The sequence below is a fragment of the Maylandia zebra genome, linkage group LG15 (assembly GCF_041146795.1).
Source record: "Maylandia zebra isolate NMK-2024a linkage group LG15, Mzebra_GT3a, whole genome shotgun sequence".
In the NCBI taxonomy this organism is placed as follows: Eukaryota; Metazoa; Chordata; class Actinopteri; order Cichliformes; family Cichlidae; genus Maylandia; species Maylandia zebra.
The window spans coordinates 21,398,654-21,416,839 of record NC_135181.1 but is presented as its reverse complement, the minus strand read 5'-3'; the positions used below and the strand labels follow the sequence as shown (position 1 = coordinate 21,416,839).

Genomic DNA, 18,186 nt, shown 5'->3' with positions numbered 1-18,186 from the left:
ATGTGCAGTATTGTGTTTGAATATATTCAAATCACGTATAATAATTACTTTTCTGTTGATCGTGTCAAAGTATTAAAAAAGAAAAAAAGGCTCATAATTACATAATTTTGAGTATAAATTTTTAATACTTTTGGAAGAGAGACCTTATTTGGTTTAGAAGGTGCATATATTATTGCACTTTCCTGTTTCGTAGGATGACAAGTGAGAACATTAGTACTGTTTTTCTTTTGGAAAATTTCAGTGTTGTTGCTGACAGCAGGGGTTACAGTGCTAATTGTCTTTCAGAGCTTCATCAGAGATCCCGTCTCTGTGCTGATCGGTCTGCTGATGCTGCCGATGCTGTGTGTCAGCAACATCCACAAACAGCATCTGTCTTTAAAGGCCTCTTGTGTCTGTGTCTTTATTCATCGTCCCCCAAATTGTTTGAGGGGTCCATCGTCTTTTTGCAATTCAGCCGAGCGAGTGGCTCTCCAACTTTTTCTGTCATGGTTTGTTTTTGGAAACAAAGAAAACGCTTTGTCTCAGGACCTGCAAAATTAATTAAGTTAAATAGAACTGGTGTAATCAAATGAAGACATCAAATCTATAAACTAGTCAAATAAGAATTACTTTGGAATCAATCTGATGATTGATGGCTTTATTAACCAAAAGTGCCTGTCAGGTCTTTTAAATGTGGTTCTTTGTTGGTTCTTCTAACCATTTAAAAAGTGACGTTGGGCTCTCAGAACTTGTAAGGTGATAAATCAAAACAAAAAGAAGTGTTATGAGAACTATTAGATCTCATAAAGTAGACATTTAGCAGAACAACACCTCTTTTTAGCTAAAAATGTTTTTAGTCTTTTAAAATGCCAGAATTTGACTTTCTTTTTTTCTATTACTTGATAATGAACTAAATATGTTTGTTTAGAGTAGTTCTTGGCCAAAATAAAACACTTCACCAGAGTAAATCATGAGCCACTAGAATTCATCACAGACCTTGTCGACCATTGTCTGTGTTATGCTCTGGTCTGCTTTGCTTTTCTGTTCTACTCCACTCCGTTACTTTTTTTTTTCCTGTTTACAGAACAAGTCTATTGTTCCTTTTACAGTCCAAGAAGTATTCATTCTGTCCTTCTGTTGAGAGGGGGAAAATGGTTTGGTACTCCTTAGAATTGATTCCAAAGTCAAGCTCAAGGAGTTGAATTTGTTTTCTGTTTTCTGGCCCAACACATCAGCTATTTTGATTCAAGATGATAACGATGATGTGAGATGAGACAATTTATCTTAAAAATTGTGAAGTTGTAGAAAAAGTGAAGATCTCAAAATCTAATATGATACAAAAGCTTGAATCTAAAATGAATGTAAATATTACAGGCTGAGGTGGTAACGATTTCCTGTATCTGCGACTAAGATTTTGGAGAGAGTGTTCAGTTGTATGGTCATTAAGTGGTGTTGAGGACCATCTGGACCCATTTATTATCCTCATCCATTCACACAGCCACAGTTGTTGGGATGAGCCTTGCATCAGCTGACAGAGGAATCCAAACGGTGTGTTGATTCAAACAGCAGCAGCAGCAATGACAAATTCCCTCAGCGAGTCACATGGATGCATTTCTTCATCTTCAGTATTCAGGCCACAAATGTTTCTTTGCAGTAACATATCCAGGATGGCACCACGTTTCAATCACAGCTAGTGCAGTCTTGCCACATTCCTTCTTACCGCTCAGATTAATGTCCCAGTCCACCGGAGAAGCCCCGAAGCCATGTTTCGTTACACTGTATGAGTGTAGCATTGCCTCTTTGCAATGCTCAACAAAATGCATCAAACTGGACTCACGGTGCTGTTTAAGGCTTAATAAGCACCCTGAGAGATGCCTCATATTCCCCATGATGATCACTGAAACTTGTCTAGCATCGAAACCCCGTCATTGGCTGAGTAGCTCTTCGGGGAATAGTAAAGAGACTCCATTGCCAAGAACATGAGGAAAAAATTAGCATAAGCATACTCCTAATACTCAACTTTTATATGACTTACAAAACAAAGGATTTCCATTTCACCTTTGTATAAAAAACAATAAGCAATTAGTTTTAACTTCATCAGGAAGTAAAGTTATAAAAAAAAGCAATGGGAGCTGCTGCCGCAGGCTGTAACTCAGCAGATATGTGAAAGTAAATCTCAGACAAGATGTGTTTTGTCTTAATATCCTCACTTCATGTTTGACGAGTGTCACTTCTTTCCTTCTTAAAAATCCTCTAATTGATGAGAGGATTGAGATGGCATAAACTGCTGTTTATGCCATCTCAATGAATCTTGCAAACAGGCGTGAATGCTCTCTTTCTTCTTTATTGTTCCCACATCAATCAGATTCATTCAGCTTTGGTTGTGCTCCACATTTTTTTTTTTTTTCTCTCCCTGTGAGTGCAAACAGCCCAAAGCATTGGGCCGTCTGGGAGGAGGAATGCCCAACTGTTTAGAAACCACTAATAAAAGGGTTTGTTTGGACCAGGTGACCAATGTGCTGCTTCCATCATCGTTCATTAACAGACACGTTTGTGTTGCATTTGCACCTTTAATAAAGGGTTAATTAACACATGGTATTTAAAACCAGTTCTTTTCACTGAAATATTTAAAGAGATATTTATTTAATAAATCGCATCTTTATAGCCACTGTCGCTGATATGATGACATAAGCTCGCGGTGATTGTTTGAGGATTTTTCTCAACCTCAGTTATATCCCTGCCTTTGTTTTTTGTCTGGCTGCCAGACAGATTTATTTCAGTCCCACAACAACAACTTATCCTGCAGCTTGAGGTCATGACCTTCCTCTGGTGACAAAGTGGTGTATGGTACTGCTCGTCTGACTCCCGAGTGCATCTGTGGCCTGCATTTCCAGCTTATTTCATTAGATTGTCTTCATTAAGCTTTAGTTATTTTTCTTATGAGGAAGCGCCCACGTGTAAAGTGAAAAAAGACAAGCATGGACAACATGAAGTGCTGATCAGCTGAGCTGAAGTTCAGTCACATCAGCTGATTTATCACATGACCCCGGGAACACATCATCAGGCATTCACGCTGACTAACACAGACATGACTCAGGCTTCCTCTCCCCCTCCTTCTCTCTTGTGCTGTTTACTGCCTGCTCGAGCCTTTATCCATGCTGTCTAGTGACTGTGCTCAGAAACCACACACTGTTCTCTCACACACTTTGACATTCTCGTCTCCTGTACTTCCTGAAGTCAAAATCTTTGGAGCAATGAACGCTTCCTCCACTCTATAAGAGGAAAGTAGCTCTTAGGCTGATCCTAGGGTTTCACTGTCTTTTACTATTGTGTTTGCAAGGCTTTCAGCTTCTATGTGTTCAATGTCATCTAAAAGACTGCCAAGAGAAATTTCCTGATACTTTGCAGAGAGGTAGACCGTGGACAAATAATAATAAAAATAAATAAATCTGTTTATTACAGTAAACTACAAGGAGAAAGCATTGCTAATTTTGTTGCTTTTCAAAATATGTGAACATTAATTTTCTTACAGCCAGCTTCTAAGCAGCATCTGAGCTCATCTAATCAAATTATGTAGATACATTTCTGTTAAATCCATACATGCTGCATACTGAATTTCATTGCTTCTTATCTATGTTGTGCCAGCTGCTAAAGAACAACAGATAACCACTGTAACTGAATATTACAGGCAGGGACGTGAGCCGTGTTTCAGCCAAGTTCAGTAGTTTGAAGACCTGCAGTAGCTGTCAGTGTTAGTAGGTCACATGGTTGTTTAGTTACACTCCTTTATTGTGTTCTCGTGATAGTAGTCTTATCAGAGCGTTCAGAGATCACGCTTTAATATGTCGCATCTAATGAAAACCTGTAAACCAGCTAAACTAAACCAATAAAAAAGTGTAAAACAACTAATTAAACCAGAGGAAGTAAAGGAAACAGAAGTCCCGGAAGGCAAAAATGAGGATCAATAAGCATTATATCTTGATTGTTTTATTTTAGTAATCGATGGAAGCTACAAGTGTTGCTAAATTTTCAAAATTAGATTGATTGCCCTAAACTCAAATGATCAATTAAACACACACAGCTCATCACTGAGGTCTTTGGTTGTTTGATCCAGATTTGTTTTTTGAAGCTACACAGCATTTTTCAGCTTGTAACATTTTATTATCTTAGCTTTTCGTCTGCCTGACTTGCGGTGAGTTTATTTAACAGGCTGAGTCTTAAATCAAGTCAAATTCTTAACATGCACAAGACTTCCCACTGCTGCCAGTTTTCTGTTTTGTAGTGCTTTGAAATGATTAATGACAGTGTACAGACACCAGGGTCAAAATGTTAAGGTACAGAGCCGTCTGGTGATTTGGAAATGCGATGCAGAGTTTACATTGACCTGCTGGGTCAGTGGATGTTGGAGGGCAACAACATTATTCTGCCAAACTGTCTCAGTGACTGTTTGGGATGAATGGTCTGAGAACGAGAGCCTGTGTATGTATGTTTGTTGTACCAACTGAACGATCTTTGTCATACCTTTATTAGATAAATGTTTTCGTGCTGGCAAGCTCAGTGATCTATGTGATCTGTCCACATCAAGTTAAATGAATTTACATTGATCTAAAGGAAAGCTACCATTTCTGATGTTAAAATGAATCACCACTTCAAGGTTTCTCTGACCTGTTGTTATATTATGTAATTTAGGGTTTAATGATTTTCAGTCATTTAACTCTTTACATGCATGTTATTATTTTGTAATGGCTGTTTTCTTTGTCTTTGCCAAATGTACAGGTGACCTTTCGCTGCAGAAGCTCTCTGACACTGTGCTGGATTTCAACAGCACGCAAACTTGTCCTGGAAGCAACAACAAGATTCAGACCAGCATCAGCTTCCAGTGTGGGAAAACCATGGTAAGACTGACAATCAGAAGAATATACCAAATATTCTTAGATGGATGATTACCTGTTGTTCAATAGCTGCGTTAATGGGAATGCACAGAAAATATCAAACTAACTGTTCGATGTTCTACATGAATTTCCTTTGTCCACTAACACCTGGTGTGTGCTGACGTGTTGTGCAGCAGCAGTCTCTGCAATCGTTCAGCCACTGATGTGCTGCAGTAACATTAGATGTAAACTTTTGACATAGTTTAGTCACATTGTGTGTTATATACATGGGTCAGAATGGAAGCATGGCATAGTAAACAGGTTCTGAATAATAAATCTTACTTGCAGCATGAATCATGGTGTCCACCAATTAGCATGTGAACTACTATTTTGAAGCCTTGGCTTCATCTTTATGGACACCTTTTCTTTTTTCATCTCTCGCTCTCTTTTTAACCTTTATGAACGATGAAGGGAGAAAGCAGAGCTCCCTGTGTAAGGAAAGCTACATGCAACCATGCATTGCTAATCACACTGCCACCTTGGCACATGCTCCTTTTTTAGGAGAGAGAATTCACCATATTTGGACAAGTTGAGTGTTAAGTTTTAGCTATAACACTAGCTTGGTGTGCAGAGTTTATCCATACACTTCCATACACAATGCTGATTAGTGCATGGAAATAACATACAAGTAAGCTAAATACATGGATGGATGGATCAAAAGACATTGTGTGTTGGCATTCTGTTGTTGCTCTTTTAATCCAAACATCATTAGTAAAACATAACATTAATCTTTAATAGCTGTGTGATGCATAGGAAGGTGGCAAGTGGAAATGATCTGTCCAGACTCTGTATTTGAATCAGGTTTTACACATGTCATTTTCAGCTCATATGTTCAAGGGCTTTCAGCAGGGGAGTCTGTGGAGTTAGCACTTGACATTGACATCATTATTTAGCCCCCAAAGGTTGCTGCTGTGCAGAGTGATTGCACAAATGATGGGTAATCCATTAGAGGAGGTAGGACATTTGTGATATTGTGATATTTGATTTTACGTAATTGTTCCTAAAGGCAGATTTTGTCAGTTGACACAGAGAGAGGGAAAAATGTTTTGGAAGATTATCTGTATTTTACAAACAGTGCAGCTCACCTATTCAAACAGACTTTAGAAATATGTTAAGTTTATAACAGGAAGACAAGTACAATCCACAAATGAATTTGAGGTTAATTACCTTATTTATTCTAAAATTAAGATGCACAGAAGGTCAAGTTTATTGCGTGTTTTTGCTGACACTTTCGATGTCTTTTGGATACAAAGTATTAAACATCCTGTTTTTCAACACAGGAAGTTAAATGGCGCTCTGTTGTTTCATCAGGTATTTGTGTCTGTGTGGAGAAATGTGCAAAAGACAAAAAACTAAAACACTAAGTTAATTGATTGAAAGTGAAACAAACATTTGGAAGTCGCTTTTGCTAAAACGAAACGTAACAACTCTAAGATGATGATTGTTGGATTCCTGTCGCTGCTTGTCAGTGAATCTGTGACTGGAAATGATGTAGAATAATGACTGATACCTCATAGCGTGATCCTGCTCGCTGCGTTGTGTGTATCTGTGGTTTTGATGGGGTGGGTGAGTGGTGGGTTGAAGTATCATTTCCTGTCGAGAAACAAAGAGGAGTTTTCTGTTTCAGAGTGTACGACGGGGAGAAATAAAAGTGGCTTCCACAATTTTTGGGGCAAATCACTAAATGCTGAAAAGAAGTGATGACAGCAAAATGCAGATTATAGTAGACGTTATCTTAACAGAACTGTGCCTTGTTTCAGACATGTTGCAAAAGAGTTTTAAAAAACCGAGCGCTTTAACGTTATTCCTATATTTACTTTGTTGTTGTAGTTTACCCCTCCTTTTTAAGTCCGGTCTAAATGGTAATGTTATAGATGTTATAGTTAAATCCTCTATCTCTATTTTTATCAGTACATTTAGGAAAATAAATAAAGGTTATTGGGCTAGAAGTTAATCCTTGATGTGTTTATTATTAATCACTTTTGGAATTTTCTAGCAAACAAATTATGTTCCTGTTTCCCTTTACTGTCATATGCCCAATATATATGTCTTTAAGTTTTTAATTTTACCTCTTTTTTTACTACTTTTTTTTTTATTGTTATTTATTGCTGTCTGAACAGGTCTCTCCTGTAAATGAGAAGCTGAGTCTCAATGGGATTACCTGTTTAATAAAGGTTAAGGTTGCAATGTTCAGCATTGGCTTGAGGATCAGTGAAATGGAGTGACGTCTTGTGAAGCATTCAGAGATGTCCTTTCAGTCCACTAAAAAGGACTGCTAGAGTAGCACTGCACGATTCACAGCTCAAAATAATCCTGGTTTATCCAATACTTAGTTCACACCCGTTAATTCATCCATTGTCTCCAACAATTTTAACTCTTTACCTTTCTTCGAACCAACCAAACAGTGCCTGTGTGGGGGTATCAGCTCGCCTAAGGTGGCCCTATTAAGAATATCTGCTCTCATGTCACACAGCTATAGGCTGGCATTATTTGTACATGCACTGATCTTTTATGTCGTCATTTGAAATTTTAAGCATTTGTAATATTAGAATACACAATTATGACAGTAAAGTAAAGGGGATTAATGGGAGAAAATGTTGTTGTTTTTGACTCTGTAAAACAGCAGCTAAAATGTGGAGAATACCTGGAATTTAAAAAACAATGCTGCTGTCAAAGAGTTTTTGAGAAACTCTGAATGAAGCACTGAACCATCAGCAAATCCAGAAGCAGCAGCAGGCTGTGGTTGTGTTTGTTTGAGGCTCAACACTTACTTAGAAGTTCCTCCCCACAATATAACTACAACAAAGGTTAATACTCTGTATTTCTCTGTGATAATGGAAACAATGACACATTCAGCATCTTAAATGCTTAAATCTTTGATGTCATGGACGATGATGTGCCGTATACTTTAGCATGCATTCATCACCTGTGTCAACGTGAAACTACCTTTCTTACTCATGTTCCTGTCTTTGTTCTGCAGGGGACTCCAGAGTTTGTGACCATGTCTCAGTGCGTGCATTACTTTGAGTGGAAGACCTACGCTGCCTGCAAGAAAGACAAATTCAAGCCACATAAAGAGGTGCGGTGGAGCATCTGATGGGGTCGCTGACTCATTCAACAGACTTTTACATTTAGAAGAAAGAAGGAATGAAATCTTCACTGTGATTAAACACAATGAGCTGAAGAGGAAATGGAAAGCTGTATAACCATATTCCATCACTGCGAAGATGTTTACAGCGTTTATCTGTGCAGAAAATGGGTCACATGTTGTGACAGTGATCCTGTTAATGTGGAAACATTTGAAAAAATGTGTGAAATAAATTTGTTCAGGAAAATGTTAAAAGCAACAAAATAAACCAAAGAGTATGATATATCCATGATCACAGTTACTAAGTTGTGTATTATCAGATAGCTATAAACACACGTGCAAAGTTTGTGGTAACACAATAGTAAAACTGTTGAGGGGGGGCTTTTTTGTGAATGCAGCATAAAGTGGTGCACGAATACATCTGTATTGTAGAGTTAATCCAGCTCTTCTTTGCCCAGGTGCCCTGCTACGTGTTTGACTCTGATGGGAGGAAGCATGACCTCAGTCCTCTGATAAAACTGAAAGATGGCTATCTAGTGGACGACGGCGAAGACAGCATAGACTTCTACATCAACATCTGCCGCAGTCTCAGTGAGTACTTGAAGGAAAGGAAGTGATTGGATTCTGTAATAATGAGGGTTTTTTTTGTTTTGAGGAACACTACATTGCCAAAGTGTGCACAGAGCAGAAAGGGAGCCTGTTTAAAGGCCCTTCTTCTTTGTTTTCATGTATTCCCTAAATCTAGGTCCATTCCTTGAAGGTCTATAGATGGTCATTACTATAACGTGGCACAATAAAATATTGCATAGCGTCGCCACATTGTATGTTAAACAAAGCAATTACTGGAAAGCAATAGAAATAGAAGCAATAGTGGTGCTTTTGCAAATTAAAATTTTCAATTTAAATGTAAAATAAAAAAAATCAAGGTGTTAAAATTAAATATATAATTACTTGTAGTTTTCATGTTTCTGTCATTTCATTTACATGGATTCCAGATTCCACTATTTACATGGTTTTAGCTCTGTGTTTGGCTTTGAGGGCTTGAAAAGAAGGCAGCTGGACAAAACTTCTGGTGTTAATAAGATGTTTTTTCTCTCATTAAGAGCCCGGTTCAGTTCTAAGACGACTGATGGAGACTGCCGGGTATTTAACCACTAATAGGGGAGGGCTGTCCCCTTGATTGTCTTGAAGGTGGTTAACCCACTATAAGTTGTCAAATAAGCTAAGGTGTGCAAAGGCATAGGTGATTATTCTCACTGGGGCCAGAGTTCTATTGAAGAGATGATTCTAAGTCTCTCACTGTTGAATTTAAAAACTGACATTCACAGAATTGACAGTGCTAAACAGGCCAATCACAATGCATCCTACTGAGTGGTTGCTTGGGTTCTGTTGTGTAAAAGTTGCAGCATTGCTCACTGCATTGCATAGCACACACTGTTGCCAAATTTTCCACGACATAGTCACTGTTTTTACGTTTATGCTGTTTGGTGCGGAGCAGATGGTGTAAAATACTCTTGAGGCTTTTTTTCTTTTTTCCCCACTGAGATCAAGCTGTTTGCTTCAGTCAAAAAACAAAACACTAACACATTGGTGAGGGTGAACCAAAGAATTGTGTTCACCAAATGACACCAGTAGTGATGTGAAAAAATGTTGCTCGGAGGAACACCAAGCTCAGTGCTGTTTAACACCCGTTAAGCAGCTGTAAACAAAGGGGCAGGGACTTGTGACTGTTTACATGCTGTCCTGCATATCGTCATCACACTGAATTAGTTTTCTAACAAGAAGAAATTTAAGAATCTTTTTTTTTAATCTCATGTTCTCCTCAATCGTCTCTCAGACCTTCCAGACAAAGGCTGTACAGAGGGCTCTGCAGCCTGCCTCGTCACACAAGATGGCTCATACAACATGGGTTTTCCTACCCAGCAGCTAGAGCTAATGACTGATGACAGGTACTTTCTTCATGTTTGTTTATGACAGTGAAGTTTGCAGGTATGGCTCTCCTGAAGCTTGTTTTTGGAGCTGTCTTCTAAGTCTGGTGCTTCAGGTTTAGAGTTGAAACTTGAAGTTAAATTCTAATCTTGGCAGTCTAAGAGGCAGTATATGCAGGAATAAAAGATTATCAGAAGGTCAAGAATGTGCAGATGTGCTATAGTCATGTTTTTAAATACATGTATGTGTTGACATAACCTTTGGTAAGTTTGAACACAGGTTAAGTCAGCACCGACTGGTTATATGAAAAAATAAACATGAAAAGAAGACCTTTTCTTAGTAGTTTTTCATACTTCTTGCACTTTTTCCTCTCCAGCTTGAGTTTACAGTATTCTTTAAGTGACGACTCGAATCCTCCAGCAATCTGTGGATCAAGCAAACCAGCAGTCAACATCACCTTCAGATGCCCATCAAGCAGGCATTTGGTAGGTTACGCTACAGTCTTCATGATGAATTGTTTGTTTCACTGCTTAAAATGTATTCATACTCATTGTTATCATTGTTATTATTGTTGTTGTTTTTTTGGGAGGGGGGGTGTTTTGTTTTTGTTTTTTTGCACAGCTAGCAGAATGAACCATAACCCCTAACTTTACTTAATTTTCACATTCACAGAGCAGCCCTCCTACGATGATAGCTAAGCCAAACTGCCATTACGAGGTGGAGTGGGTCACTGAATACGCTTGTCACAGAGACTATCTGGAGAGCCATACCTGCAAACTGACCAGCGAACAGCATGACATCTCCATAGACCTAACTCCTCTCACTTTAGCCTGTAAGTTTTTGTTCCTCTAAAACATCTTAAACAGCTTAAACAACCTTTTATAAGTTATTCCTTATAGTTGTATGAAGAATGAAATGTCAATGGGGGAACTATTAAAATCAAATGCAAATAAAAATAAAGTAGTAGTAAACCACACTCAGCTGATGTCAGGTTAACATGACGAGTTATTAGCTTTACAAATGCTGCCATGTGACAAATACATCCTTGTTCCTCAAACTGGTTTCTACAATTAGAAAAATAAGGTTGTAACTATCAAAGGGCTGCTAGTAAAAACAAAACTGTCAGTTGCCTTAAGGCAGCTGTTGTTTATATAAATAAAACTGAATTAAATTGAAGAAGTGTAGTGTAAAAGCAAAATAAAGCTCAAACATTGTATTTAGTTTTTTGGCAGTTACACAAAACTTGTTTTACATATTTAACTGTCTCATGTTGCTGCTTTTTTTAGGCCCATTTAGAGGAAGTGACTTTATGACTAAATGGTGTATGAACCTCCTGGTTTTGTTAGAAATGTGAAAGGTTTTTCCACTCACTGCCACAGTCCATTTGAAGTCTGTGTGCCACGATGCAGTCTGCAGTTCGGGACAAAAGGATAGTTTCAAGTGAAAAACTTAAGGAAAAAGATGTTTTTCTCATATTTGTTTTCAGATCTCGGCCTGCTTCATTTTTTGGTGTGACTGTATAAACATTTTTCTTGTTCTTTAAATTGACAAACTGCTTATTTCAAATCAATGGCCATCAGTGATTTTCTTTCCCCCCCCCCCCCTTTTTTTTTATGGATAAGATAAAAAGGCATCACATTTTCTTTTGTACACTGCTCAAAAAATTAAAGGAAGCCTATTAAATGTCTGGAATATTGACCTACTCAAATAAGTAGCAGAGGGGGTTGCTAATCATATTTGATGTCATGAAATTAAGAATAGGTGTGCTGGGGGCAATACGGTGACAACCCCCAAAACAGGAATTGTTCTATAGGTGGAGCCCACTGACATTTTTCTCCCCTCATCTTTTCTGACTGTTTTTTCACTAGTTCAGCCTCCTCAATGATGGCACATCAATATGTACCATTGCCACTAGGTTTATTGTGTTTCCCAGCACAGTTTCAAGAGCATAATAGAGATTCCAGGATATAGACAGTTACTCCAGGAGAGCTGGACAAAGCCATAGAAAGTCCTTAACCGATCAGCAGGATGAGTATCTGCTCCTTTGTGCAAGGGTAGAACAGGATGAGCTCTACTAGAGCCTTACAAAATGACCTCCAGCAGGTCACTGGAGTGAGATCTGATGAGTTTTGAATGCATTCTTTTCTTTTTTGAGCGCTGTGCTGAGATGCAGCCAGTATGCTTCCTTCATTTTTAGCTTAATAGAAAAAGTGGAAAAACCTTAAGAGGCTTTGATATTCTTCAACATTTTCAGGGTCCAGGAAATTCAAACACAGGTTTTATTCGACGGTTATTTAAAAACAAAACAAAACACATATACCAGGTGTTCGCAAATTCTTACATTATGTCCTGTTTTGATCTTCCACATATTAAGCAACAGTTTGTACAGTTTAATAAGAGTTTTAGAAGAGCTGCCTCCAGCCTTAGCTAAGCTAACTATCATCTAGCTATATGTATTATATATGTATAAACAAACATTATACACATACATATATGTGTAGTTATCATGTTGTCAGAATTTTGATATTGAAAAGTAGTTATTGGTTCTGTTGATATTCCTAATAGGTAATGTGCAGTAAGATAAAAATCAGTAACCTGTTGACTGAAACTTTCAAATGCTTTCTTGTGTTTGTAGCTTCGGATCATCCATACTATACACAGTCTGGGCCCAGTGGCACACCTGACAGCTACATCTACTACCTGAACATATGTGGTAGGGTTCCCACTCAGGAATGTGGTGACGGGCCGTTTATATCATCCTGCCAGGTGAAGAATGGCGAAGGAAGGAAGATTGTGGCTGGACAATATCAGAACCAGACATTACGGTAATTTCTGTGTGTTTGTGAAGTGTGTGTGTAGGAGTATGGGTGTGGAATAGTCCACTGGCCGTGATCACTATTCGTCAGAGAATCACGAAATACAAAAGGATCAAAGATGGTTTTATTATTAAAGTTGTAAATGGTTTTGAAAATAAGTTTTCTAATTTGATTTAATAAACTTGCTTGTTGAGATGTGTAAATTGTCAAAATGATATCCTGACATTGATCCATGAGCATGGAACTGTAGAGCAAATCTTGCTTTTCCAACCCCCTTACTTCCCCTTTCCATTGTTTTTCCTCCTCTTCAGTTATTCAGATGGAGATCTGACTCTGATCTATCCAGATGGCCTCAAATGCTCCTCTGGCTTTGAGAGAATGACCATCATCAACTTTCAGTGCAACAAGACTGCTTGTGAGTCAACTTGTTTCTGCTTTCTCACAGATGCTGAAATTCTTGGCACCACCTGGCAGTAGAATAAAAAACGGAGCGGACATATCTGTATAGTAAAAGAGTTACACGGTGTTCTGCCTTGTAAAACAAAGCAAATTGCACAGACAAGGCAAATAGGAGGTCAAACTCCAAAAAGGGAAATCGAAATAATATTTAGTTTTCATGAGCATCGTTGGAGTTGATCTCTAAGACAACTCTAATAAAATTCACATTCATAAAATAAATGCACAATTTCCATTTAAATAAATAAGAAATGATTGTAAGGCTCACCTTGTATAATTTGCACATTGTTCCTTTAATGTATAAATATGGAGTTTCAGGTGAAGTTCAGTCTTTATTAACTACTTCTATATTATTTGCCTTTAATTCTTGCAGCCCACGGCGGGCGAGGGAATCCAGTGTTTGCTGGGGAAACCGACTGCACTTATTATTTTAACTGGGATACGGCGTTTGCCTGCGTCAAAGAGAAGGAGGATCTGTTATGTCGGGTCACAGATGGCAACAAGCGTTATGACCTTTCACCCCTCACAAGATACCCAGGTGAGTTTTAACAGATCAGTTAAATTTCTCTTCCACTAATGGTTTTGCTTTTCCACCAAAAGCCTAGTTTTTGGCAGGTGGTGCCTTTTTAAATTCTTAATTTAGTGTTTAGCGGTGACTTGAGCACAATTTCTTCCCTGGTGCAACTTTTGGTGACTGTTAGGTTACATATGAGTGACACGGGATGATGATGATGATGATGAAATGACATAATATATCTTGGAAAATTAAAAGTATTGGGATTTATTATAATTTTTCATGTCGTTGTCGTGCAGTGATGTTGGTATTAAGTTTGGTTCAGATTGGCCGACCTGTTAAGGAGGAAATGGGGTACATAGCTACATAAATACATGTGTATATACCTAACTACAAATACCATATGCTTAAGTTTATTTACTCAGCATAAAGAATTTCTGTATTTCACTTTGAAAACTGTCGATCTAGCGTGTTTTGTCTCTTTAGGTTTACACACAATAATTTACTATGTGGTTCTAATTAAAATTATATTACTCTGTTTTCCCTGTTGCTTTTATTATAATTACTGTTAATTCACTTGGTTGTGCTCATAGCTTCTCATCGTAGCACCTGTTCAGTACCATGCTTTCAGGTGTGACTGAAAAATTAGGGGGAGAAAACAACTTTTTTTTTTGTATGTTTGTTTTTTCTTTCTTGATTCAGAGTCAGAGGGCAGTGAGAACTGGGAGGTGGTGGATGATAAATCGTCAAAGGCAGACTCGCGTTACTACCTGAATGTTTGCCACAAAGTCATCCCTACAGGAAGGGCAGCTGGTTGTCCAGTGGATGCCGCCATGTGTGCCGTGGGTAAGAATGTCCACAAGGAGGGCGTTCTTAAAGATTAATCTGGTTGAATCTGAGTACTTTAATAGATTTGTTGACAAGTTATAGTATTTTGGTCCTCATGCATACTTCCCCCAATAAGTATGAGACAAACCGTATTTTTCTTGCAGTGAATATGACCATTGTGCTTTATGTATTGTCTCTTATTCAGATAAGAATAACAGAACTATCAGCCTGGGAAGCTTCCTCTCTTCTCCCCAGAAAACCAAAACTGGAAACGACATCAGGCTGGTGTATACTGATGGAAGTTTTTGCACCCAAAACAAGACAAGGATCAAAACTATCCTGACTCTCAAGTGCAAACCAGGTTTTTTTTTTTTTTTTTTAAACCCTCTTCTCCTCTGTTTTCTTAGTTATGTTTCTGCTACTTTTGACTCTTTTGCGTTTCTTTTTCCTGTACTCCTGCAGGAGATCTCGATAGTGCTCCTGTCCTTCTTGGCGTCTCATCTGATGAGTGTATTTATGAGTTGGAGTGGTACACAGCCGCCGCCTGCGTCCTCTCGAAGACGCAGGGAGACAACTGCAAGGTGGAGGACCCTCAAGCTGGTATGACACGCTCAGACAACTATAAAATATGTGTGGGCTTTTCCTCATTCGTTTTTAATTTGAGCAAGAAAAGGGATGGAAGAAAACAAGGTAGCAACAGGGTTAATAGAGGCTTTTAGGAAGGAGAAAATGGTATTTCTCAGCCACAAATCCATAAATACGTTTCTGTGTAAGTTTTTCCTTGAAAGATAAAAGAGGGTAATCATGATCCTTCACGTCTCACTTGGAAATCTGATCGTATATCTTTCTGAGCTCTTAAAATTTATTTCCACTGGCTACAGTCATGATATAGTTTGTTTTGGCTGTGAACTGCTAGAAAATGGTACAATTAATCCCGCACTTATATTGAATTTAAAAAATGATAACAAACAGAAACACATTTGTAAAAGTGCAAAAATCAGACCCATAAATCAGTTGACTGTCAACATCTCTGTAGAGTTACAGATTATAATAAACACTAACTGACTGCAGACTAAGTTGTAATTTTCTTCACTGATTCACACAGTAAAGCTCTTTAAAGATTTGCAAAGCAACTCTGGGCTAGTCTGCTTTACCTCAGTAGACAGTGAATGCATTGATCACATTTGTTTCACCCAGTTGTCCTTTCCAAGCAGGAGAACATAGTGTTGTATTTGAAAAACACTGCTGTTTGTAAAAGTCGGGGTAAACCTCTGTCAGTCGATAAGATGACTTAATGCTGACGTTAATGTCTCGCACTGAATTCAGTTAAGTTTAAATTTAACAGCAGTGAATTGAGATTAACTGACTACTGATTTTAGCTCTAATTAACACTGTTGCCTTCAGTGGGGCGCACCTACTCTGTATTTGTCTGCCAGCGTCAACATTCTCAACACAATCTGACAGTCTGTGTCAAATACAGCTGATTGTGCTTTGCTGTCAAATATACTTTACATGTGGAAGAAATGAAGGACAGGCAAAAAAATCACAATTCAAAGTTTTAAGTATTTCTTGATTTACAATTTTTTTTTTTTTTTTTTTTTTTTTAAATCTGTTTTTTTTTTCATCATCTTCCAGACAATTCAGTTTAGAGCTCATTGCATATCTTGTAGTTTTTATGCAGTTTAAATGAACTGTTATAAAAGAAAATAAAGAAAACACCTGTTGTCTTCTGATACAGTGGGGCAAAAAAGTATTTAGTCAGCCACCGATTGTGCAAGTTCCCCCACCTAAAATGATGACAGAGGTCAGTAATTTGCACCAGAGGTACACTTCAACTGTGAGAGACAGAATGTGAAAAAAAAATCCATGAATTCACATGGTAGGATTTGTAAAGAATTTATTCGTAAATCAGGGTGGAAAATAAGTATTTGGTCACCTCAAACAAGGAAAATCTCTGGCTCTCACAGACCTGTAACGTCTTCTGTAAGAAGCTTTTCTGTCCCCCACTCGTTACCTGTATGAATGGCACCTGTTTGAACTCATCATCTGTATAAAAGACACCTGTCCACAGCCTCAAACAGTCAGGCTCCAAACTCCGCCATGGCCAAGACCAAAGAGCTTTCGAAGGACACCAGGAAAAGTATTGTAGACCTGCACCAGACTGGGAAGAGTGAATCTACAATAGGCAAGCAGCTTGGTGTGAAAAAATCAACTGTGGGAGCAATCATCAGAAAATGGAAGACATACAAGACCACTGATAATCTCCCTCGATCTGGGGCTCCACGCAAGATCTCATCCCGTGGGGTCAAAATGATCATGAGAACGGTGAGCAAAGATCCCAGAACCACACGGGGGGACCTGGTGAATGACCTGCAGAGAGCTGGGACCAAAGTAACAAAGGTCACCATCAGTAACACACTACAACGGCAGGGAATCAAATCCCGCAGTGCCAGACGTGTTCCGCTGCTGAAGCCAGTGCATGTCCAGGCCCGTCTGAAGTTTGCCAGAGAGCACATGGATGATACAGCAGAGGATTGGGAGAATGTCATGTGGTCAGATGAAACCAAAGTAGAACTTTTTGGTATAAACTCAACTCGTCGTGTTTGGAGGAAGAAGAATACTGAGTTGCATCCCAAGAACACCATACCTACTGTGAAGCATGGGGGTGGAAACATCATGCTATGGGGCTGTTTTTCTGCCAAGGGGACAGGACGACTGATCCGTGTTAAGGACAGAATGAATGGGGCCATGTATCGTGAGATTTTGAGCCAAAACCTCCTTCCATCAGTGAGAACTTTGAAGATGAAACGAGGCTGGGTCTTCCAACATGACAATGATCCAAAACACACCCCCCGGGCAACAAAGGAGTGGCTCCGTAAGAAGCATTTGAAAGTCCTGGAGTGGCCTAGCCAGTCTCCAGACCTCAACCCCATAGAAAATCTGTGGAGGGAGTTGAAAGTCCGTGTTGCTCGGCGACAGCCCCAGAACATCACTGCTCTCGAGAAGATCTGCATGGAGGAATGGGCCAAAATACCAGCTACTGTGTGTGCAAACCTGGTAAAGACCTATAGTAAACGTTTGACCTCTGTTATTGCCAACAAAGGTTATGTTACAAAGTATTGAGTTGTATTTTTGTCATTGACCAAATACTTATTTTCCACCCTGATTTACGAATAAATTCTTTACAAATCCTACCATGTGGATTCATGGATTTTTTTTTTTTTTTCACATTCTGTCTCTCACAGTTGAAGTGTACCTCTGGTGCAAATTACTGACCTCTGTCATCATTTTAGGTGGGGGAACTTGCACAATCGGTGGCTGACTAAATACTTTTTTGCCCCACTGTATATATAAATACAAAAAGGGGATAGAAAAGTGGATCTTGCTCCATTTAATATGTGATCGTTTTAAAAATTGATACTTCCAAATCCAAAATGAATTATGTTTTCTTAGCAATTAATTCCAGCTGTGTGCATCTGTCTGTGCATGTGTGTGCACACGCCAGGAATGACAAAATAATAATCTTGAAAAAGTTAATTAATAAAAAGTTATCTGATACCACCATGGTTTCACTACTCTTGCTCGATACTGCCACCTAGTGGAGAATGTAACACCTGTATCATGGTAGGTTACACGTGTGCCCTC

The 18,186-nt window shown here is 38.6% G+C and overlaps 1 protein-coding gene across 1 annotated transcript in view; it reads left to right on the top strand.

Annotated features, from left to right (window-relative positions):
- The window catches only part of igf2r (insulin-like growth factor 2 receptor), a 53,174-nt gene that overhangs the window by 6,528 nt on the left and 28,460 nt on the right, over positions 1-18,186 (top strand). The window contains exons 3-14 of the mRNA XM_004550672.6: positions 4,756-4,874; positions 7,891-7,989; positions 8,457-8,589; positions 9,836-9,947; positions 10,304-10,412; positions 10,600-10,759; positions 12,563-12,752; positions 13,055-13,158; positions 13,573-13,737; positions 14,416-14,559; positions 14,747-14,902; positions 15,004-15,141. Of these exons, the coding sequence (XP_004550729.2) occupies positions 4,756-4,874; positions 7,891-7,989; positions 8,457-8,589; positions 9,836-9,947; positions 10,304-10,412; positions 10,600-10,759; positions 12,563-12,752; positions 13,055-13,158; positions 13,573-13,737; positions 14,416-14,559; positions 14,747-14,902; positions 15,004-15,141 (1,629 nt within the window). The remainder of the gene's footprint in view (positions 1-4,755; positions 4,875-7,890; positions 7,990-8,456; positions 8,590-9,835; positions 9,948-10,303; positions 10,413-10,599; positions 10,760-12,562; positions 12,753-13,054; positions 13,159-13,572; positions 13,738-14,415; positions 14,560-14,746; positions 14,903-15,003; positions 15,142-18,186) is intronic.